Below are 25146 nucleotides of genomic sequence, written 5' to 3'. Positions count from 1 at the left end.
AAATGAAAAAAACTGAAACACCAATATTAAAAAATGCTATCAAGTTAATAACTATAGTTTTAAATAATATATTTAATACCAATGTTATAAAAATTGGGATGTTTTTTTTTTATTTTTAAACTCAAATTTACTCAATCACTAATAGCTCACAACGATTAAAAAGAATGGATCTAAAAACTTTATAATATTAAAAGAAGAGGTTGTATTACAGTTGTTAAAAATTTTTTAAGACGTTGAAAATGTTCATCAATTTTTGTGACTATAAATTGTTTAAGTACCAATAGTAGAAGATTAAATCATTTTACGGCGATCTTGCTATTAATAATAATGACAATAGTTATAATACTAAAAATACAATAATAATAAAAATAATCATAAAAATAATTAATTAACAGTACTGGTAATCAAAATAACATTCTTTAAAGATCAAATTACAGTTTGGACAAATTCTTAATCTTCAATTGCTGATGCAATATTTCAACAACATTTAAAGCGCAACCCCAACATAAAGTTACTCCACTGCCTCCATGACCATAATTATGAATAATCTGTAATTGTAAAAGGTTAATGAGTTAATCAAATTGTTGATCAAATATTGTGGTTACTAATTATTTTTTTAAATATTCAATTTTAACTCTACCACAAGATCTTTTTTTTTAAGTGAACTCATAATTTCCGGTTCCAAACGGACCTGGACTCTTCCAGGGCGCAAACCCGCCCATTCACTTATTATTCCGCATTTCTGCAAGAGATACCATATAGTTCTTAATACACCTAAAAATTTTTATGTATTGAATCAGAAATACCTTTATTGAAGGATAGATGCGTTCACATCCTTCTTTTATTGACTTAGTGTCTGACGGGTTTATAGAACAGTCATAGTCGCCCTCCTGATAGGTACCACCCAAGACTGTCGAATCAATGCTGCAATTAATTTCATTAAAGAAAAAAACCCATCTTATTAAATTTTTTCTTTTGTTTTAGTCAATTTTGTTGATTAATAATGTTGAAAACATCACCTTAACTGCACACAACATTTTAAAAATAATTCTTTAAATTTTGATCAAAACTTTGTTACATAAAAAAAAGTAAATAATTTAATGCCTCGACATTTTCCATTTAAAGCGAACATGTATCAGCATTTAATGGTAAAATTCGAGAAATTAAACTATAAATATTAAGTCTACTGATAGAAAAATAAATTAATATCTATCAAAATCCATCAAAATAAAACTGCAATAAAATCATAAGAACATTTTAACAACAGGCTTCTATTATTATGCAGCGATACTGGGTTAAGTCTTGGTCATTATTTTTCGTCTAATGTGAAAATTAAGATAAGAGAGCCTTACATCTGTACGTAAGAAAAAGAATGAAATGTATGAATAAAATATTGAATATCCACCACTTTTTGTCAACAGTGGCTATAGTAAGTATGATAATCAAACTCTTATTTAAATTAACATCACATGGTTATGTCAGGTCTTCCTAAATTTGAGAGGTTCATTGCATTACAGTTGTGCAACGTGTAATTTAAAATTAAGATGTCGTCTTACTGTTTTTAAATGGTGCTTATAAACAACTTAAAGCAAATAATAGTTCTAATTTTTGCACATCTGTATAAAATAAACTGATCTTAGAAAATTCAGACGTTCTGATGTCATACCACATGATATCTATTTTAATATCAATTAATAAAAATAAATTAATACAATTTATATTTAATATTATTAATTGAAATATAATAATATTTCAGTTGATAAAAATATAAGTTAATTGTACCATACAAAAGAAAATTATCCAGTATGCAGATTCAATGCATCGTTTACGATTGAACAAATTTTTTCAGTAAACAGGAGTTTTCTAAGAAACAAGAAGTATTTTTGATGCTTTTGTACGTACTTCATCTTTTTTTTTTAACGTTTTAAAGTTTTAGAAGCAACATTTTTTTAACATTGTGTGCTATCAGAGTGCGAATAACAAGAACATGGTTATAATCTTTCGTTTGGTTATACTTTAAAAATGTCTTATGTATGGAATTTGGAATAGTTGAGCAAATCTTGTTTTCCAGAAATTGTAAGTATATATACATAGAAGTAAAAAATTTACTTTGGAATCACATAATTTCCGTGGTGACCTTCTTCTAGAGTGCATTCAAACAACCAAGGCCCTTTTACCTAAAATAACAAAAGTTTAGCGCAAAAAAAATCTGAATTTGGTTATTATTTGGAATATCGAAATTACATAATGCTCACACTTTGTGAGGATCGTTATTAACATTCTCAGACCGTAAAATTTTTCGAACGCTTGTTAAACTCACAGAAATTTATTTATTTATGCAGTGATATCACAATTTTCAAACGAAATTCTTAAATAATCATGGGTTTACATAAGTACTAGTATCATAGTGATTACTTTACTAGTTATAGTGTTTTCGCCTAAAAACGTTGTTGAACAAATAAATGGCTATTTTATGAAAAAAGAAGAGTTGACGAGACGTTCTTGACACTCCATAAATAGGCTTACTGTATTCTTTAACATGTCAAGAATCAATGCAATAAAATCAAAACGGCACAATCGATAATGTAGGAAGCTCTCATGTTATCTTCACTTTAATTTGTATATACTTACTCTCATAACTTGTCCTCTGACTGGACTGACAGATTTATCGCCCACAAGTTCTTTTGATCCGAATCCAGTACAATTGATAACAATGTCGAAGCCTTCCTCCCCCAATTGTTTCAAGTCCGTGATTTTTCGTTGTACAAACTTTCCATTCATCGATTCGAGCTTTTTCATCAAGTAAGGCAATAATTTTACAGGCTCGCAAGTGAACGTCACAAAGTGTACACCACCTCTGAAAATCATCAACTTATATAATATCGATGTATTTTGCGATCACCCAATGACAAAATCTGCCCCTCAGAATCTTTGAAAAAAAAAAAAAATTCTCAGAAAAAAAGTTGGTGCGTGGATATTTTACGTGTGCTCGGTTTTGTTCGCCTTGCTCAATCTTTTCAGCTCTTTTTCCGTCAACTCGCAGCCACCATAGACCACCGACAGCCATTCTGGTTTTGTGTAGCTTTTACACGAGAGCCGATAACACGGCAGCAGAGACACACCGGTTTCCGCTGCCCGACCGCTTTTCCAAAAGTTCTCCATCCACTTATGCGTCAGCAGAGACCATTCTCTGGAATGTGGGTAATCAAATTTCACCTAAATATTTGTTTTTGGTTTTTTGTCGTGCATCCAACTAAATCGTGGCAAATAAAGCTCGATCGGTTTGTATTGAATCGAAAGTGCAACGGTCCGATTCTTCAAGCTCTTACATTTGAAATTGTGGGAACAAAAGTAGAGTAAATCAGATCCCAAATCAAGAATATACTTCGAGACGTTCGATTCCAGCCCGAGATGTTTATCAAGCAAATAAGGCACCGATAGAAGCGAGCATTACACAATTTTCCTCGGATCCGTGTCGGCGAGAACAAAGGGTCCCCAGAGTCCCGCGCTCCCGTCACCCGTTGTGTGAGGAGTGAAGATTTCGGCAAACACTGTTACCTCGAAAGTTGGAAAAGCTTCCTTCACCGCGACGGCCGTGGTGACGCCGATAACACCTGCGCCCACGACTGCCACCCGCATTTTACTAGCTTGACGTTTCTATTTATACACGTGAAATAATTACATGGAAAAAAATTACAAAGTTAAGTGTAACTGAAGCGATGCACAGAACTAGTGAGTCAAACGTTTCGCGTTGAATGTGATACTGGAGTTCTTATCACGCTTACCGATTGCCAGTCAACAGAGATACCACACGCCCGAGTGAGTGTCAAGCAGCTGCGAATACCTATCTCTACGTGTTTTTTTTTTTTTTTTTTTTTTTTGCACAAGTTGTTTGCGTAAGCTTGATTTACATTTACATACGTTGTTTTGTACAGACAGATTGGGATGATTCAAAGGCCCAAAAGAAAAAAAATTTGAGAGTTTTATTTTGGCGGAGATGTTTATCTTAAAATTATAATTTGACAACGCAATGTGAGTTCAGATGGTAAAAAAAATAACAACTTTTTTTATTTGTTAATGATAGAAAATTTTTCTGCCTTATGCTAATTATTTTACATTGAAAATTATACTAGTTACAGTCATCACACTTATTGAGTTATACATTTTAGGCACAATTAATATTTAATAAAAACACCATTTGTTGATGTTTTATGGTAAAAAAGGAAGAATTCGTTCTTTAAGATCTTAAAAAAAAATTGACATAACCATTGTAAAATAACCCATGCAATAAAATCAATTTTTTGAAGCTTTCTTAGCATTGCACGGCCCTGAAACTTTTTTCTGTTTTACTTTTTCGTGATGAGGTACATTTTTGTGCACCTTTTTTTGTTGTGATCCTACAAATTTTTGAGGTCTTGTTCCACTACCGGAATTTTTTTTCGATGTATTGATTGGTAGATTTTTTGGACTATTTATTTCGTTTTTGGCTACCTCAGCCCCAGTGTCTTTCTTTGGATGTTTTTCCAAATTATTATTCGGATTTCTTTGTCCGTGACTAATGTTTATGAAATCAGCTATTGTTAGTCGATAATACCTCTGCTCAGAGCTGTTGTGAAGGGACAGTCCACCTGGAAAGTACAATTAAAAATTTTTTGTTCTCATTTTCGTAAAATGTATAAATAAATTTAGATTAAATCAATCCCATATAATAATTTATACAACAAACGAATGTCAATCGATGGCGGCCTAAAAGTACTTAAAATTTACTGATTTTTTTTTCTTCTTCTTTTTTTTTAAGTCAATCCGCCTATTTTCAGATCGAAATACCTTTCCACACGTTATTATAACTGACTGGGATATAAAATAGACCATTTTTTATTTAATGAAATCTATATATTACAGTGGGGTTTTGCCCCTCCCCCCTGTGCAGTCTAGCCCACTGACTCTTGTTGATGTGAATGTAATTGTTTAAACAATATGATCTGAGTGAAACAAATTTGCTTTTACAGAAAACTGAATTCAATCGTCAATTAATAATTCTTATTATTTATAAGCATAAAGTCATATCTATGTATCTTCTGGATAGCTTGAAAAAATAGAAACTACATTTTTATCTGATGACAACGTATTTAATAACAAAAGAAACACATAAATTGTGAGGGGTATTTTGGGGGACCAACCAAAATTATATTGCGTTAAAATAACGGAAAAATGAAAGGAATTTTCCCTTTGGAGGAGAGGGGGGTATTTGAGGGCTGTGGGGGGTATTTGTGATGTTCTGGCAACGCTGTTTTCAGTTAGATGGATACGTACGATCATATACTTTACGATATTCATCATAAACGTTCTTAGATATAATGTAAAATATCTATCTATATCCCAATAGTTCCGATAAATGTTTTGTTGGTAACCTTAAAAAATGCTAAATAAAATTTTATACATTTCATTTTATAAAAAAACGCTGAAGTACATGCAAACAATCGGCGTTGGACTCAATCAGAGCTACTTTGAAGCTGTCCAACTCAGTTATTTTTGTTAATCACGCGGTCAAATCAAGTAAGTAAATTTTTAAGGTCAATTGACATGCGTAATTTTACATCTTTGTTTGCTAGAAATAATGTAAATATTGCAGCTACCGTATCTTAACCTAACGGGCCCGCTTAAAAATTTTTAAGTTTGGCCAAACTTGCGCAAAAGTTCATGTGGTCAACGTTTGGCCAAGCTTGGGCAATGAGAAAATCCCAAACTCGGATTTTTTTTGGAATATTTTACTCAAGTTTAGCAAATGTTCAACCAAACGTCTAAAAAATTAATTTGTTGCGTCAGGATATTAGTTGGTCTGCATACATGACTTACGAAAAATATTGAGTAAAATATTCCAACGAAAATCCAAGTTTGGGATTTTCTTATTGACCACATGAACTTTGGCGAAAGTTTGGCCAAACGTAAAAATTTTTACGCGGGCCGTTTGTATTAAAAAAAATACTTATCGTGTTTTAGTCAGCATCGGGTAAATTCGGGTCATCACCGGTGACTTGTGTTTAGTTAATTTAATGTTGATCCCCGAATAAATCTCATAAAATATGTGTAAGCGGATGTACGGATGTAAAAAGTTACCTGTGAATGAAGAATCGAAGAGAACTTCGTAAATGATTTCGTACTTGTTTTCTTTCTCTTTTTTTCCTATTATAGTACCCTTGAATCCCAAAGGAACCGTAAAATTGTCTTTGATGCAAACAACGCGATCCAGAATTTTGTGGTTGGCTTTTGGATCCGGCGACACAAGGCCGATAGTAGTCCCAGGTCTGAACAGCACTTTACAGGAAAGTGTCGTGTCAATCGTTTCCCTTTCGACTTTAAAATTATCCACAAACTTTTCTAGCTTTTCAACTCCTTCCGATTCAATGCTTTTGGTATTACAATCTTTGAACGGGGGATACTGTTGTGTTTGATCCGTTATCCAATTAAGGACAGCGTTTATTCCACTAAGGCCCCTAGAAACAATAAATATTTTGTACGTCTCTGTTATTATGAATTTCGTATCATTAAAAATTAAAATTGTGCCTACTCTTCCGGAAAAAAATCTGCAACAAAAAACGATTCGGAGGAGATCATACTTTTGAATTTTTGAAACATATCCGGGAACTTTTCAATGTAGCTTTTGATCAACTGAACGGCTTTGTCACTGTACGCCCAAGAATTGTTTCTTTTTGTCGTGTAATCACAGAGCTAAAATTATTAGAACCACCAATAGAATCATCAACAATCTTGTCTAAAATTGTAGGAGAATAAAAAATGTATTATATCGTACTTCCTTGTTGTATTTTGGGGACTTCATGTGAAGCCCAATATCAAAGTACTTGGATTTATCTGATTCGTCTTTGACAAACACCGACCCACTTATACGGTTTATTAATTTTGAGCTGACGCCCAACTTTTGAGCAACCGTTCCAGAACTCATGTAGACCGTGTTATTGGAAAAACATTTTTTATCCAACAACGTAAAATCAGGCTCGTTCGTCATCGCCAAAGTAATAGTTACTTTTTGCTGTGCTAGATGCAGATTTTTCACCTGGAAAAAATTATACTTTGATGTTTTTGTAAGAAAAACTCGCGTAATTTTATGTTACGTTGGTTATTAAATCACCGTTCCCATTGCACCATAATAAGGATGACTAATGGAAAAGCAGATTGACGAAGGGCTAAAAATGTCCTTAAGCAATTTGAAAGGTAAAGGTTTTTCTATTTGCGTGACATTTTTTTCTAACGTTTGGTAAGGATGAGCTTCCAAGACAGACTTCCACCTGTTTCTTGCTCTTACGATGCCACGAGCATCACAAACATACTGTTTGCCAAACGCAGGCAGCACGTAAACCATCACTTTTGTCTCTCCAATGTCGATACCCATGTTATTTTTATATCTTTGAATTAAAAACATGTAAAATTGATAAACCACGAGAGCATTTAAAGAATTATAAATTAAACGCTTACACCAAAACTTACTTTTCAGCAATAGAGTCGCAATCATTCTTCAAGCTCTGCACAACGTTGAGAGTTGGATTACTTAATGTTATATTGTCTTCCGCGTATTTTTTCCAATAATCCTTGAGAATGATTTTATTTTTAAAATCGGTCACTCCAACAACATAAGCTTCTTGCAAGTATGGCCAATTTATGTAGACTGTCTTGGTCAAAATATTTTTGGCTATTGCATCTAGGGAACATTGAGATTGATGATTCAACTTCATGTACATGTACTCAACAGTCGTCCGAGGAATAGTATTTTTCTGATGACAAAAATACATTTTTTTTTTTTTTTTTAAATAAAAAACAGAAATTAATATTATTAAACACAAACACTTCAATAAAAGAGATCAACGTACTTCTTTTTTCATAAACGAAACGGTTGACAACGAAGGCCTTTCCATTATTGGGAATCCCGGGAATCTCAAACGAGCATCTGCTTTCTTGTCCAATCCCTTGGTATCTGATAAAAATACATCCTCCAATAGAATGTGTTGAAGCTGAGCATGGTTTATGAAATCATCATACATCGTGTCAACCGGATATTTCCCCAAATTGGTTTCCGTGTAAGTGAAAATGCACGTTTGGCCCATCTTGTTACGAATTTTGTCTTTTGAACTTAATTTTTTGTTGTAAGGTTCCATAGCTGTGAAAATCATATTACAAGTATTTGCTATGTGCAGTAATCTGAAACAGCGCCACCTGCATGGAAAGAAGAGGCGATCAGATAACACAACATTACATAGTCTGTTATGAGCTGCAAACTTTGTTAATTGTTTTTTGTTGTTTTAATGCATTTTAGACACTTAAAGTATCGATTTTCAGTGTCCAGAATTTGTTTTAAACATATAACAACTATTATTTTATAGTTGAAAAATAATAATGAATAATGTAACAAAAAATTGTGTTTGAAACAAATAAGCATAAAAAATGCATTAAAACTACAAAAAAACAAGTTTTCAGCCCGTAACAGACAGTGTAATCGTATTATCCTGTATCCAACATCGCCTCGTGCAGGTGGCGCTGTTTTACATCACACAGAAAATAAAATTTGACCCCATAATTTATTTGTTATCCATAAAAGAAAAAAAAAAACCTACCACTCAATAGTTCCTTTTCATCGATGAACGGTAAAATAACAATAGCTTCAAAATCATTTGTTTTACCGTTTAAATCAATTTCAAATTTAGTCGGATAAAAATGTATTATCGGAGATGTTTCACTTATTAAGAGAGTTTGGTATGCTTTTGGTAGCAAGTGTCTGCTTATAGGTGGTAATACCGCCAGCAAGTGCTGCAGTGGTAAAAAGGGTTTTCCCCCTTCAAACTTCAAACTTACGTTTTGAACGTTCCTCACGTCACATATGTGTGGAGCATAATGATACGGATAATACCACGACCAACTAATGCATCCTTGATAGTAGTAAGCCAACGTCCACTGCACGGCCCTTACGTATTCGGTTACCATTACTTTTACATCTGATCTAAAACATTATTTTTTTTGTGTCAATACGTATGATAAAATATTCGATCCATATAAACAATTTCACTTACTCTTCAAAATTTGTCACTTTAAGTTTGGTTTTGTAATATTCTGACTTTGTCGAACATTCTGAGTCATCCAATTTCAAATCTTGCAATCTTAGATTTGTTTGAATATCCGCATTTATTGCAGTTTTCAATGGAACGTCCGCAAACTTGTCACCGTCATCGTTAGAGTTAGTTGAAAATCGAGTTTCAGCTGAGCTCTCAGATTCAAGCTTCTTTTCAAAGCTAAAAAGGTACTTCAAGAACATCTCGAATCGCTTCAGATTCAGGACTCCGGATTCATTGATATACCCTGTGATAGAATTTCGTATACAAATACCGTCTATGAAAAAAAAACTCAGATTTATTTACCATTCAGATTAGGAAAGACGTCAACGTAGATCTTGTACAAAAAAGGCAGAGCACCATCCACTATATTCAACTTCGGCAACTGAGGTACAAAATCGTTGCCAACCAAGAACCCAAGTAACACCCAGTCGTCGATGATTTTTTCTGAATCGAATCCCACAATACCCCGATCGTCGAATAAGTATCCGAACTCTTTTTGCAAATACTCTCGCAACACGCACAAGTGCAACAAATGAAATTCGGATTCTTCTGGAGTCAAGAGAAGTTTTCTTTTTCCAAACCGAATGGTTTCTTGGATCAAAGAAAAGTGTACGATATGACAACACAGGCCTAGCACGATCATGTCCGCATCAATACTGTACACGCAATGTCTTGTATTGCAGTCGTAGGTGTTTAAAGTTTGTTCATACCTAATGTATTGCATGATTTTATGCTCTCCTTCACCTGGAACCTAAAAAATAAAATAATAAAATAAATTAATAAATAAATAAAAAAAAAAAAACAATGAAAAAACTTTCACCTCTGGGCCACTGAGGATAATTTTGCATCCTTGCCACATAGGATCCGTGGAGATTTTGTAGGCTACAAAGTGTCTCATGTGCTCGATCAGCTCGGCCATGAAGGTGGTGCCGGGTGTAATACAATTAGTGTCGAGCAATTCCTGCTGTTCTCCAAGCTCGTTGTCGTCGTCAAATTTTTTTGAAACTCGGAACCGAGTGGCACGTTGCTGATTCATTTTGGCCCTTGGTGTGACACCATCAAACGCCAAAAACATCACCTTCAGAGGCTTGACTATGCGGAAGATCAAATCCACGTAGCGCGAGACGTTTTGAAAAATGTCCTCGTCGGAAAATTCCTTTCTGCCGACGCGGAAGTAAACGTCCGCATCCGTTGGATGCGAGCATGCGTGAATGATGGAATTCATGTCCAAATATAAATTGTCATACGTTGGTATCTAGAATATGAAAATGCTATGTTTTTACGTTTGTTCGCGCATATATATGCTGATTTTCAAAAATTATTTCCTGTTGTATAAAACGATCGAGTAAGTGAACGAATGTTCGTTTTACTTGTGTTTGATTTACGAGTCTGAAGTTTCAAGAGCTCGCCCAGAGCTTTTTTTAAAAATTAAGAAAAAATTTTTGACGACTGAAATATAGTTGTCCCAAATTAAAAAATAAAGCAAGAAAAAAAAATGGCCCTACATAAAAAATGAAGTAATATTTGCAAACATTATTTCTATTTGCCAAAAAATCATTTAAAAAAAATTTCTTTGATATTTCAGCTCTTCTTAATTTCATAAACGGTCACATGATGAGTTATTTGTTTAATAATATTGCTAATAATAACAATAAAATAATAATAATAAAAACACCCTAATGATCTGCGTCTACATTATTTTAATGAAAACACCCAACAATAACATCGACGTCAATTCGGGCATATGTGTTCATACCTTTTACATTTCAAATTTATATTACAAATATAACAGAGCTACAGATATTTTTTTGTACTATGCGTACTTCGCGAAAATCAGTTTAAAAACTCATGGATGTTTTGATTACCGAAAATACAACTTGTGTTCCAGTACGCCGGTGCTTGATCAATGAAATCTAGAATACTTTTTTCTTATCAACATTCGTAATTAATTTTGGAAAATACAAATAATAATAAAGCATCGTTTAGTGTTTGCATATTAGCTCAAAATGTCGGTAAAATGAAAACTAAATGACAGTTTATTATTGCAAAAACTTGTGGAAAAAAATGCACTTTTTTGACAGAACCAAAATGTAGACAAAACTTCTTTGTTGCTTATCTAATGTGCCAAAAATTGATATTAGGCATTGCATGAAATTAAAAAAGGAAGTTAATGAGCTGTGTTCGATCAAAATTGATGCTTTAGTTTTTTCTAATTAGCAATAAATTTAAATTTACCGATAGTTAATTATAAAAAAAAAATTTCAACATGCCTACACTAATGAAAGTAGTACACGTAAGGTAGATTTGCACCATATATAAGTATACATATATGTAGTCCTGCAGTATCATATACCATGCACCGGCGCACTTATACATACTCATATTTTTAGTCCCGAGAAAAACAATGGACATTCTGTATAAGAACACGGTGATGCTCACTTATCTTATCCATACACTTAGCATATACACCTTGCGAGTACAATTATTCACAATCAATTTTATAATCTGCGTAACCGTAAACGTAATTTTATTTAAACTTAGCTAGTATACCACGGAAGTGTTTATTTATATATCATTTTTTTTTCTTGTTTATCCACCGCATTAACGAATAAAAAGAATTTCGTTTACAAATCGCACTCACCGATAAAAATAGTGTGTTTAGTTAGTCAAAATTACTTTAAAAAGTCTCTGTACTTAAATGTTGATCCGAATAAAAAAAAAAAAATTAAAAAAAAAACACCAGTGGACGAAGCTTGTATGGACCAAATTATTACGTCAGCTAATTACCGTAATTCGTTACAATATGCACGCTTACCTCATGTTCCTTTATGTTTATCCTGATGCATGGATACCTGTCGATCAGAAAGCGAAAAAACTTTGGTACACCCATCGTTGCACTGCTCTAGCTATTATTTTCCAAAACTGAAATAAAAGGCCTCTTTGTTGCGGCAACGGATACGGTAGGTAGGTATAGACACTTGATACCCGATATCAAAGTCAACACTGCACGAAGTGAAATTTTATAAGTAGACAATCTGCGTCTTCTCTCGGCAACTTTAACTCCGTGACTGCAACGGCAATTCGTGCGTACTTATACGGAGCCTATGAGTTCATATACAGACGATACTAGCAGGCAACCATAGGAAAAAAATAAAATAAAATAAAAACTACACTGCAAAACGCGGCACGAACGTAGGTATACACCCTGCAACCGCGCTAGTCATGACTCGCACCGATAGCATACGCGTAGAGGGATATAACAAACGAAATGCGAAAATCGTGCCGTGACGTGTACACGAATACAGGCATACAGTAAGTACCACAGTACCTATTCTTATGTGGAATACAGTACCTATGTTTATGCGTACAGACACGTCAGGTTTGCTCACTGCAGCTTTTATTAAGTATGTTGTCATGCTTAAATAATCGGCCCGCAACCGCCTTAAACATTAGTTTAGTTGGCTCTCTTGAAAATGCAATGGATGGGTTAATTTTTATCAATTGGTCGATTCTGTTCATAGATACGTCCCAATTATAATCGAAGTAAGTAAATAACTTGGTACAAGAGGATCACCGGCCGATCTGGGAGGTGACCGGGGCCGAGAGCTAAAGTTGGCAAGCGGAGTATTAAAAATTCGAATAACGTTAGTCTTGCTTGTACTCGAAGAATTCCTGATAAAATATTGATGAAAATTCAAAGGTAGTAAGATTCTCTGGTTTGCCGCGACCTTTTTCCACAGGAAGGACATTTTTTTGCTAGCTTGAAAAAAAAATCTAACCTAATAGTGAATAACTCCAGTCTTCGATCGTGTTGAAAACTTTCAACTGGTAAAAGTACCAATACATGAAGTTTACGTAAAATTGTACCAGTAGCTTAAACAGCTTGAAACAAATATTTTTATTTTTCATGAAAAGTAAAAAAAAAATTTTTTCACATCCTTAACTTTTTACAAAATTATATACATAAATTAATCAATAATAGTGATGTATCAAGCTAGTAGTTAAAGTTTTGGTCAGACGCGACGAATGATATTTCAAACAAGTTTTTAGTAGATTTTAAGGGTGAGATTACATGGAGTCTGGCAGTCTGCAGACTGGCAGAATTGCGCTAAGTTTAAATTATGTTTAAATTATAACATCTCAGAATAATTTAGTAGAATAAAGAAAAAATTGTAATTATTGTCACAACAGAATAAAGGCTTAGTTACAATCAATTTCATTTACAATAAAACGTGTCAAATATTATTTTATATCTTTTTTTATAGATTTATGTTAACATCGCACAGTCGGTGAGTAGGGTCACTGATGTAACCTGGTATGTATAACAATATGTAACTGTGACAAAACGTTTTTCGTCGCCTTTTTTTTCATAAATATTAGTTAATACAGAAATGCAAATGTATTACGATAATTATTTCTTTGCTTGCGTAACAGGTTTTAAATATTAATATTGAAACATACTTTAAACTTAGCGCGATTCTGCCAGTCTGCAGACTGCCAGACTCCATGTAATCTCACCCTAATGTGCAATATAACATGATCAATGCGGCAATTTTTGTTTTGTTTTTTTGTTTGATGGAGCGGGGAGGGGGGGAAATCTTCATAGACACCCCAGCTAATCCGGTGGTAGTGTCGGATTCACCCGGTGTGCCTATCGACTAAAAATTAACCTCCCCGCATGGGACAGGTCCGTGAGGACCACTCCCCTAGAAGACAAAAGGGCATATAGGAGAAGAGGGAAGAAGGAAAATAACGGAGAATTTCGGAGGCCCGCTCTCAAAGGGATGAGAGGAGGGGCACTTACGCATCTGGGCAAAGCTCGAATCTTGGCTTGCACCGGAATAGAGAAGCTTAGATTTTGTGTTATTGTATGTGTGTGTGTAGATGTGTGAGTCCACTGGGTATTGTGTATTTGGATTTGGAATTTGGAAGCGTACTTGTGCTTAGTGTAAGTGTTGTATAGGGTTGAGGGTTGAGGCCGTAAAGGATACGGCGGATAGAAGGGTGCTCCTGAAGGGAGCGTACGGATTGAAGTCGCATTTGTTTCGGCGAGATCATGGAGATGCATCCGATAGAAGCAGGGAAGATTGAAGACCTAGAGTATACTGAGGATCCTCGGGGTTCTGTGCTAGAGCGCATGGACGTCGTATAAAGTCGAAGCGACCGGGTTGGAGGTACGCGAGTGCGGCGATGGTCGAGTTCGGGTGGTCAAAGTGGCAATAAAAAAATTAAAAAAAAGAAAAAAAGAAAAAAAAGTAGCTAGTATAACCTCTTTGTCACTCTAAATTAGCGTGGGATATTCGAGTACTGGGTCAAAAATGCGTATCGGTACCAATACCTGAACATGTTGTTTATCTAATGGGTCATATTGTTAAAAAAACTTTAAAATTAATATATTTGTTGTACACATGACCAAAAAAAGCTTTCATTTATTCTATCGATAGGAAAAAATCTAAATTTACTGTAGGAACAACTGTCTTGTCATTATATGATATAAAAATTTATTGAAAATTGACAAAAAAAAGATTCTCCGAAATAACTGTTCCAGTACTGCTACTATTACCTTATCATTCTACATGGTTGCTTTACGATTGATGAGTGTGTAAAATATTAAGTTTTAATATGCTACAAAAAAAAAAAATTTGAAAAGCTATTTAGTGCAAAGACATGTTGCCACATGCATGCAGTCTGACAAAGATATCCGTAGGAAAATAAAATATAAGGCTTATTGGACACTAACAAATACTCAAACCCTTATTAAAGGGTCTAGCGAATTAAGATACTGAAAAATATCATTGAACGTCACAAACAACATCAAATCAATGCCACTTTTTCAAGGGTAAAAATAAATGGTACTACGTTCAAGGGCACTGGCTAGACCCTATTCGCTTTGAGCGCAATTCCAAAATCGCGCCCCCACTGGGCACTTTGAGAACGATTGGTCGTGATTAGAAAAAGACAGTGCTATGAATTGATTTCCATATTCTTGTAGAGAAGCAAACATTAAAGGGTTGGCCACCTGGTGAATGGAGCCGGAGGCTTAATTTTGTTAAAAGTGCATCTCCAACTCTTTAATACTTTAAAATTATTTTTGATAACCGTTCATTATAAAGAAATACTGTACACCAAAAGTTGAAGGTGCATTATTCAATGTGTGTGGTAAAAACAAAGAGATTTAAAGATAAAAAAAAAATAATTTATTTGTTACATCATGTTCATTACATTGCAATGAAAATGCTTGTACATTGAAATCAAATTCGAATGTGCGCTGTGGCCTGAATGTTGAAAATCAATCATCTTTACGACATACGCCGTGGTTTTTGATAACTAGATCTGTAAAAAGAAAGACAATTTTTAAGAAGTAAAAAATGTAAATGAGTCATAAAACATAGAAATGGAGAAAAAACTGAACTGTCAAATGAAACACATGTTTTTCCAAGAAATTTTTGAATAAAAATTGTAAAACGATCAAAGATTTCGTAACTATAAATACATGTATGATATGCATCTTCTCTATCGCGATTTAACTCCATCCCCAGAATAACACCATTTAAACTTTTAAAACAATACCTTGTAAATAGTACAGTTTTGAAAAAGAACTTATTCTTTAATAGTGTCCTAATATTTTTAAAAATTTATTCTGAATGAAAATGTTGCACTTATTTTATTAGCATAATATTTCAGGTGATATAGACATTTCAGCCAGCATTTATTGAACGAGCGGGGCAGTAACAAGTTTTCCAATATAATTTTTTGGTAGAAAAACCTTTATTCAGATGACTGTTCCAAGAAAATGTCTAAATTTTATTTTTTCTTTATTTTTCATTTTTTTTTATTTTTTTTTTTTATATAATAGTACTATAAACCTAATTTTATGTACAAAAAAAAAAAAACAAAAAAAAAACACTCTTAAAATATGTCCGCAAAATAAGCTTACTTTTTCCAGTTTCGCAGTTTTCTGCATTAAGGAGGTGACTGTTGGGGAAGGTTTGTGGTTTGACAGCATCATTAGTTGGATCGTAGGCACAGACGGGCATATAGGTAGATAACAATGTTTTTGAGCAGATTTCTCTTATTTTAACTTCCTCCTCTTCTTCGGGTACTTCTTTTTCGACGTCCGTACTTAATTTTGGGCTTGCTTCAATAGCAATAACAGTATAAACTAGAAAAGCTGCCAAAACAAAATAATGTACTGTCATACGTCCAAGAGGTTTGAAAAATTCAGAAGTTTTGGGTTTTAACGTAAAATTTAAAGTAATAATTGTACAACACTAATTAAAAATCATGACAATAAAACTTCATTTTAGTTAAATAAAAGATTTTTGTGAATCAAAGACCTACGAGATATTTTTGGTTATCATTAAAATGTACAAACTTTGGTTAACACTATAAACTATTTTTGGTAACTTGAAATTCATTGGTGTACACAACACATATTGTTAGTGTACTAAGGTTATACTTATATTTCGTCATTTCGACATTATGGTACACGAGTGGATCAAGTATATTTATATGAGTAATTCCGCCGTAACTGTCTCAGATTCAGTTTAAAATTTTTGATTTTTCGAATTGAACTTTATAAACATTTTATGGCTCGTTATTGCTTTTCAGTACATCAAAAAAAAAAAAAATTTCTGTAATGAATTTGCTACAAACTGTTTGTGTCACAACGTATGCAGCTTTTATGATTTTGGAGGGGGGTCAGAACTAACCTATTTGTAAAAAATACTTATAATACGTTTTTTAACTTTAACTGTTTTAATAACTTTTTCTTATAAGTTTATTTCATGTCTATACAAATAAAATAATTGTTAAATTGTTTACAGCAGTATTTTTTTACAATGAAAACTTAGTATTTAAATGTTTCAACTGAAAATAATGGCTGCAACTATGTACGAAAGAATTTTTATCATCACAAATATATATATTTGTTTTACAGTAGCTTATTATAATTAAATAGTTCTTTGACAATCATTTTTGTAATAGTAAATATTTCATATAAATATTATTGATATTTGAACTGAACATTTAAACACATTTTTATATTTTATCAACCATTAATTTAGTTCTATCCTAAATTATAATTATTTGACTGTAAAGTACAGTTTACTTAGATTTTTTATTATTACCAATTAGTTACTAGAAAACTAATTTTCTTAGTAAACATAGTCAGTTTTGATTTATTTGCTCCAGGTACTCTGCTACTCCGTCTCAAATTCACTGCTTTCAAATAAAACTTAACTACAATTGATTATCAATTTCAAGGGGTCGAAACAGACTGACAGGGTCGAAACATACATTTCGAGCTTTAGAACTCTCAGATTTTTCGTGAAGAAAACACACCGGCTTTTTCGCTTATGCAGTATTGTCTTTGTCCTGTCATTGTCAAATAGTATAAGAAAGTACAGTTTACGGGCTTAGACAAATTGGTTCCCAAATTTATAAAAAAAAATTCAAATTCGCTCCCACTGTTCACTGAGTCATTCGGGTTTATGGTCAAATTGGCTCCCATACACCTAACATATATATTGCAGTAGAATATCGAGTAGTACAGCTTCTTTGTTGAAGTTATACATGTTTCCAATATGAGCATAACAATGAAATTTTGAATCAACGTTAAGTAAAGGAGAAATGTACACCTATACCATTTAGAAAAACAACAGGCCATTGAACTTGAGAGCGTCCGATCACATTCGACTCTATTTTTGTATTCAGTTTTAATATATTGTATACATATATGTATCAGTTGTGTTTTTATCATAGTATTTTTTTTATACTCCTTCTAGTGTTTGACAATTAGTCCGGGTCGTAATCTGGAATTCGTGGGAGAAATTATTTGGATAGGATTGTTTTGCATGATCTTACGCAAAATGATCACCTAAAAACGAATTTGCATGTTGCCAGGCTTCAAAGATGTAGGAAAAATGTTTAAACAAAATTTTTTAAACAAACAAATTTTTTTAGCTTTTTTGGACAATTTTAAACAAAAAAGATGTCTTGAAAATTTTCTCTAAAATCAATACTTTTCGAGATATTAATTGTACAAAGTTTAAAAAACCGTGAAAATCGCCACTTTCAAGTATGAAAAACAACAATAAAAATTAAAAATTTTGATGTTGCCAAAGTTCTCAAATATTCTTCAAACATCCCTTGACAAAATCCTAAGGCGTTTCCGGATGTTATTTTATTGCAAACCCTTCATTTTTAATTTACAATCAAGCGTGTGCATCGTTACGGTCGGCTGCTGCTGGCCGCGGCTCTCATGTTCCGTCTCTTTCCCACTCACGAGGAGTACATGGAATTTACTGGCGCTCATATTTGATTTTAATGGTAAGTACATTATTCTTCTTTATACGTTTACGTATACTAACTTTATTATTCTTCTTTGAAAAATCGTGTAAAACTAAAGCATGCCACTGTAAAAAAAAAGGTTTGAATTGTATCGCTCTGTGCGGTTGTGATTTAAATGTTTGCGAAAATAAATGTGTCGTATGTGTAGAAGAAGATGATTGTTGATGAAGCGTTGTAACTTTTTGTCATTTGAATTCTTATTTTTTTAATGAAGAATTAAATAAATTACGTGATTTTGTTTCAAAAATTAAATTCAAACCTAATCCTGATCCTTGTACTTTTCAGCAATTCAATTTATTTTATCTGGCTAAAAAAAATCGGCACGGCACGGCGCTTGATACATTTTCAAGTTGAATTGGATTTTCGTAATTAAAAAAACATAACTGGATTTTTATTCCCACAGTTACTATAGAAGAATAATGTACTTACCATTAAAATCAAATATGAGCGCCAGTAAATTCCATGTACTCCTCGTGAGTGGGAAAGAGACGGAACATGAGAGCCGCGGCCAGCAGCAGCCGACCGTAACGATGCACACGCTTGATTGTAAATTAAAAATGAAGGGTTTGCAATAAAATAACATCCGGAAACGCCTTAGGATTTTGTCAAGGGATGTTTGAAGAATATTTGAGAACTTTGGCAACATCAAAATTTTTAATTTTTATTGTCGTTTTTCATACTTGAAAGTGGCGATTTTCACGGTTTTTTAAACTTTGTACAATTAATATCTCGAAAAGTATTGATTTTGGAGAAAATTTTCAAGACATCTTTTTTGTTTAAAATTGTCCAAAAAAGCTAAAAAAATTTTTTTGTTTAAAAAATTTTGTTTAAACATTTTTCCTACATCTTTGAAGCCTGGCAACATACAAATTCGTTTTTAGGTGATCGTTTTGCGTAAGATCATGCAAAACAATCCTATCCAAATAATTTCTCCCACGAATTCCAGATTACGACCCGGACTAAATGAAGTGATTGTCGAGTGAAAGGGGTAAAACTCTGCTGTGCGGTGATAACTATACTTTTGGATTTCAAAGAAATCTAAAAACTAATCCTCAACGTTGGGCTTGCACGGTTCGATCGTGCAAATGTTACAAAATGATTCCTCGAACAATTCAGGCTCACGTTTCATCTTTGATCTGCCTTACTATAAATAATTGTGAATCCTTTCATGCGCATCTAACTGAAATCTGTGCTATGAGAAGTGTATATCAAGACGCGAAGTAAAAAAAAAATAAATCAAAAGAGACTATAGACAAGGAAAACTTTTTAAGAAACAATATGTTATGGTATCAAACAGGTTTTACAACTCGCTCAGAATTTATTAAAGTAGTCTCAAGAAAATTTTAAACTGTTTCTTAAACTTTGATTTTGTCAAACAGCGATCTATATTTTTTAAACACGCCAGCATTTAAATGTCCGCCAGTCCAAAGTCTGGAAAAAGTGTGACAAAAGGAATATTGTATCAACGTATTGAATAGCTGGAAAATTATTTGTATAAACACTTGTTGATACTTTGCTGTCCGAGAGTCGAGTGTGATTGGCCAAACTCAAGTTCAATGTGTTTCTAAATGGTATACCTATTTGTACACACGAAAAACAAGAAATGATTCACTTGCCACTCCCAGCCATTTCAATTTTCAGTGGCATTGGCCAGTGCACTTTTCAACTTATACCAGCATGTGATTTGAAAATCGACCAAGAAGATGTTGCAGAACTAAATGACGCGTTTTTCAGAGCTGTTTCTACGCTAATGATGATTAAAGTTTATAATGTAGGTGCAAAAATTTCGGAAAAAAGCTTTCTTTTGGTCTACGAGAGTTTTGGACTGGGAACTGATATTTTGACCTTATTACTGCAATTTTCTTCGAGAAAAGGACAACAAATCGGTTAAATACACAACTAATCAAGAATTCTAAATACTTAGCATGTCTTAGCACTGCAAGCATGATTAATTTTTACATTTTGTGAAGTAATGAAATAAGAACAATGAAATAGAGCAGCCGCAGCTCAGTTGATTATGACCAGAGGAGAGTAGTTTTTGATACCCTTGAAATACTTTATTTTAAGTTATCCAAATACGTAATTACTTTATTTAAATGAAATATTTGAACTTACTACTGTATTTATAATTATATTTAAAATAATAGTTCAAATGAAATACTTGAATAAATAATTTAGTTGAAATAAAATTTTTCAACCGTTCAAAATTTTTTAAAAGAATATTTTTTATTTTTACTTAAAATGCAGTATTTACAATATTTTTTTTTAACTAAACACATCAAATACTTTGTATTTTAAATGCATTGGTATTTAAATGAGATTAATATTAAGTACATTTGAATAAAAAGTAGCTCTAATACTTTATTTTAAATAAATTATACGAAACGCACTTTTATTTAAAATACATTATTTCAGATATAATTTTATTTGATGAAGTATTTGAAATAATTTACTTAATACTTTTCTTAATTTTTTTAAATACAGTGATAAAATATAATTGTATTTCAAGTTTTTTTGTATTTAAAACATTTTATTTGAAATGTTTTTTTTTTAAACTTTATTTAAATATTTGAAATATTTTAATTGAAACACCAATTGTTTTTGTTAGGCTGCGTATACATGGAGTCTTGAATATCCAGGACCAGCCCATGTGCCCTTATGAGTGCAAGAAAGAGAGTAATATGTTCTTCCTTTTCACTCGCACTCACACGGGCACATGGGCTGGTCGTGGATATTCAAGACTCCATGTATACGCAGCCTTAGAATTATTTCGAATACTCTAATTAAAATTTCAAATAATTGTTACGTTATTTGAAAAAAAATTGTATTCCCTTGATGAAACAGTGATTTTTATTTCCAAATAACTAATACCTTTTTGCCCGAGTCTGATTATGGTTGCATATCGTAGCTCGATTGGTGTATACATATACAAACTTTAAGGAGGCCTGGGTAAAAATCTCTGGCAAGTCAACTTGATATTCAAAGATTAAATTTACTCCCTTTCTCAGATTTTCTCCAAATTTTCACGATTGTATGATCAGTGAAATAATAAAAAATAGAGCAATGTAAGTGAACAAACATTTACTCAAGTAATGTACAGATATAAGTATAAAATGAATTTAAAAAAACAAAACAATAAAATCAATTACAATTGACATAAATATACAGACATCCTAATAACTTAAAATTGCGATATCACCAACATATTTTCTCTTTCAATTCTTACAACTAGATATGTACCATACTAATTCACCAATAAATATTATTATTTACCTAGAAAGATATACAGCTTCATGTTAGCTTGGTATGGGATGAAACTCAAAAGCAAGATGAATAGTACGCAGCAACAAAACTAGCAATTGGTAGTTAAATAGTCACCTATTACGATGAGGCACTGAAATCTGTCCAGTTTGTCTCCAACTTTTATACCACAGCACGAAGTAAAAATTAGACTGTCCTTGTTTATGTCTTCTACCTCCCTCCCCTTCATAATTTGGAAGACAAAGACCTGTCTGCTTACGAACAAATTTTAAAAGCTGTAACGGATATTAAGTGGTATTTGAATACATTTCCATCTTTCCATTGAATACACGGACAGAAAAAAGTTTTCAAATTCTAGATAAAATTCCAGCAGAAATTCCAGCAATCCTGCACAGAAAATCAGATGCAAGCTGGAAAAAAAAGAATTATCATTTTTGTCAGTAAAAATTATAGTTTCTATAGTTAGAATTATAGTATGACTAGTAAAAAATACAATAATGATACAGTAAACCTTAAACGGATTAGTTAGTACACTGAGAGAGAATTGGGGGAGCCTCTCTGCCAACTGGGGTCGTACCATGTAACTATTTTTCAGTACATCGGCCTATGTTATAACATAGGCCCGCGAAGCTAAAAAAAGTTATATGGTACGGACCCTCGAGATGACTCTTGACTAAAAGCGGTAAGGTAAAGTACCCTATATTCCGACAAAAGTGTTCTTCGGACCTATTGGGATCATGCCTCTACCACGTGACCTCAGTATATATATGACTAATATAGAGGAGAAATAACACTGGTCTTATGGGAGGAATCTTGTTTTTATTTTTTTTTCGCACTTAAAAAGATATTGAGCTTTAAAAGGTTGTTAATTCCATGTTACTGACATATTGAGAATTACGTAGTTATTTTTTTCGTTTGGTGAATTCGTTCATGAAGGTTGAAACAGCGTTTTGAACGTATACGGAGTGCCGTTTAACCCTACTTTGAGCTGTTTATTTCAGCTGTTGCTGCTGCTGCTGATAGTGCTGATGCTCAGAAGTAAACAAACAGCTCAAAGTAGGGTTAAACGGCACTCCGTATAAGTTCAAAACGCTGTTTCAACCATCATAAACGAATTCACCAAACGAAAAAAATAACTACGTAACTCTCATTATGTCAGTAACATGCAATTAACAACCTTTTAAAGCTCAATATCTTTTTGAGTGCGAAAAAAAAATAAAAACAAGATTCCTCCCATAAGACCTGGGTTATTTCTCCTCTATATTAGTCATATATATACTGAGGTCACATGGTAGAGGCACAATCCCAATGCAGCGATAATTACATAATTTTTTTACAATTTCTGAACGAAAAAATTTATTTGTAATCTACAGTATCGAATTGATTTAAGATAGTTACAACATATGTCGAATTAATTTGATAATTCATTAAAAAAAATGTTTTTTCTTGCAAATCGAGGTTTTTTGTGTTTGGCTGCTGTCTGAAAATTAGATACTACGGTTCAAACTGTACCACATATTCGGACACACATAATCCAGCAATTCACTAGCTTACAAGTGCAAAGAAATGGCATACAATGTAGGAAAATACAATAATAATTTGTTTTTTGCATTTGTTTAACAAATTAAAGCCATTAAAGTAAAATATAACTGTATATAAAGATCTGCCATAACCTCATTTTCTCAACGTTCACGACTGTCCGGATTATGGTCCCTACGTCGTAACGAGACTTATATTTGGACTATTTAAAAATGCATTGTCCGAATATAGGGGTTTTGAGACTGAATCTTTATAATTATTTTAAACAATGATCACACGGTCACAAAGAACTTTTTTTTTTTTTCAAGTGACAGAAAAATTACTTTATTATCTATACGTCAACCGTCTTTTTCGCAAAAACAGCTAATTTCTTTGTGAATTTAGAAATAGTGGATCCTAAAATTATGTGTCCGAATAGAGGGTACCTTACCTTAGCTCTGCTCTTATTGCAGCAGGACTGCCTTCCTGCTGGACTGGAGGCTATTTTCCCCCAGTCAGGATCATTGAGCCACTGGCCCAAGCAACAGAGCCACCACAGTGGAGGCTACTTTCTTTTAATAGGTTAGGAGAGCTGTCCCTTGACACTTTCGAGCAGCTGCTCGCCTAGATTGGGAAAGCAGCAGCTGTACTGGGTATAGGAGAAAGGTGCCACTAGAGCTATTGTGGCGTGTCTCTTTTGTATCCAAAGGAGCATCCCCACCAATTCCCTCACAGAGTAGTTTTTACTTTCCCGCAGAGAAACTTTTACTATTCGAAACATAATTTTTACTTTTCAAACCATAATTTTAACTGTAAAAACAATAATTTTTATTCTTAAAAATAATAACTTTCTCCTTTTTTGCTAGCTTGAATTCGATTTACATTGCACAACGATAATTTTTGCTGAAATTTCTCTGTATTTTTCATTATTTTTCTCTCTCAGAGTACTTTTCACTCCAAGATCTATCTAAAAACTTCACAATACTTAAAAGAAAAAAAAAACAATAAGCTTCGTAGTAGTAATACGGCTGGCTGTGGTTATATAGTTCTTAGTGTGTATTTACGTGTGGCTAACGTCATGGTGAACTTTTATAATTAACAATTACCATGCACTCGTGTACGATGATTATCGTTTAATTACAGTTTAATGTCTTGGTGAAGTTTGCCAACCGTAAATGATATGAGTTTCTAGAAAAACAACTGTTACAGGTAACCGTCTCTTCGGCCGTAGATTATACGCAAACAATAACAAGTTTAGTTGGCTGGTTCCCAGACGGCTTCTTTACTTTTTATTTACACTTTACTTCCGCACCTCTAATATCTTTGTCTTTTTGTACGGCTGTGACTGTGTTTTCCATAAATAGGAGATTAAAATTTGAAGTGTGTTAAAGTATAGACAGCTGTTCTCATAAAACATTCAAACTATGCTAAAGACATTATTTTTTTTAATCCTTTTGATCAAATTTGTATCACTATACACAGGGAAGGGTAGTCTGTTTAAAGTGCTTTCATCCACCTGTTATACTTCTTGTAAGACTCAATAATAGCAAAGTACATAGACTTTTCTAACGAGTGCGCGAGTAATACAAATTTTATGTACTGAAAACAGTGAGAAATACTAAGGTTATACGCTTAGTACATAAATTAATATATTAATATTTATGAACTTATGCATACAACAATAAAAATATCACAATACTATAAAGAAACACTTTTTTGCATTTTCAAAGTACAGGTCATGAATAACGAGTAAGTATTCATGTCTGGAAAAATATTTTTCATTCAAACATCGAGGGTTCAGACATTGTATTCAAATGAACTTTCATGCTAACTCTGCTCTGCTTTATCTGAAGAAAAATCAAAATTTTTTCTATCTTTTAGAATCCAAACATAATAT

General features: G+C 33.0%; 2 protein-coding genes and 1 long non-coding RNA gene across 4 annotated transcripts; all 3 read right to left on the bottom strand.

The window, feature by feature from the left end:
* Positions 1–431: 431 nt before the first annotated feature.
* On the bottom strand, positions 432–3741 carry LOC106644029 (D-amino acid oxidase 2). Its single transcript, XM_014359373.2, has 7 exons — positions 3455–3741; positions 2984–3190; positions 2632–2857; positions 2110–2177; positions 807–924; positions 641–742; positions 432–548 (listed from the first exon to the last, which is right to left on the bottom strand). Exons 1-7 carry the CDS (start codon positions 3637–3639, stop codon positions 432–434), a joined length of 1023 nt encoding a protein of 340 aa, XP_014214859.2. The 5' UTR covers positions 3640–3741.
* Positions 3742–4293: 552 nt separating this feature from the next.
* Positions 4294–12016, bottom strand: LOC106644007 (5'-3' exoribonuclease 1-like). Its single transcript, XM_089591607.1, has 12 exons — positions 11935–12016; positions 9940–10374; positions 9423–9870; positions 9078–9363; positions 8625–9007; positions 7884–8170; positions 7504–7787; positions 7148–7421; positions 6812–7072; positions 6569–6729; positions 6118–6494; positions 4294–4628 (listed from the first exon to the last, which is right to left on the bottom strand). The coding sequence occupies exons 1-12, from the start codon at positions 12007–12009 to the stop codon at positions 4294–4296; spliced, it is 3606 nt and encodes a 1201-aa protein (XP_089447733.1). The 5' UTR covers positions 12010–12016.
* A 3349-nt stretch (positions 12017–15365) lies between these two features.
* LOC149374923 (uncharacterized) lies at positions 15366–23819 on the bottom strand. 2 transcript variants are annotated; one of them, XR_016292939.1, is made up of 4 exons: positions 23701–23819; positions 21744–22141; positions 16057–16290; positions 15366–15452 (listed from the first exon to the last, which is right to left on the bottom strand). It is a non-coding gene; the product is annotated as an uncharacterized LOC149374923 (long non-coding RNA). The 2 variants fall into 2 exon arrangements; XR_016292940.1 differs by having other exon boundaries at positions 21744–22006.
* Between the last annotated feature and the right edge of the window lie 1327 nt (positions 23820–25146).

Source organism: Copidosoma floridanum, unplaced genomic scaffold, assembly GCF_036245765.1.
Source record: "Copidosoma floridanum isolate Cflo_tuat_1 unplaced genomic scaffold, Cflo_Japanese_pri ptg000013l, whole genome shotgun sequence".
Lineage (NCBI taxonomy): Eukaryota > Metazoa > Arthropoda > Insecta > Hymenoptera > Encyrtidae > Copidosoma > Copidosoma floridanum.
This window is presented reverse-complemented; position numbering and strand designations above follow the sequence as displayed.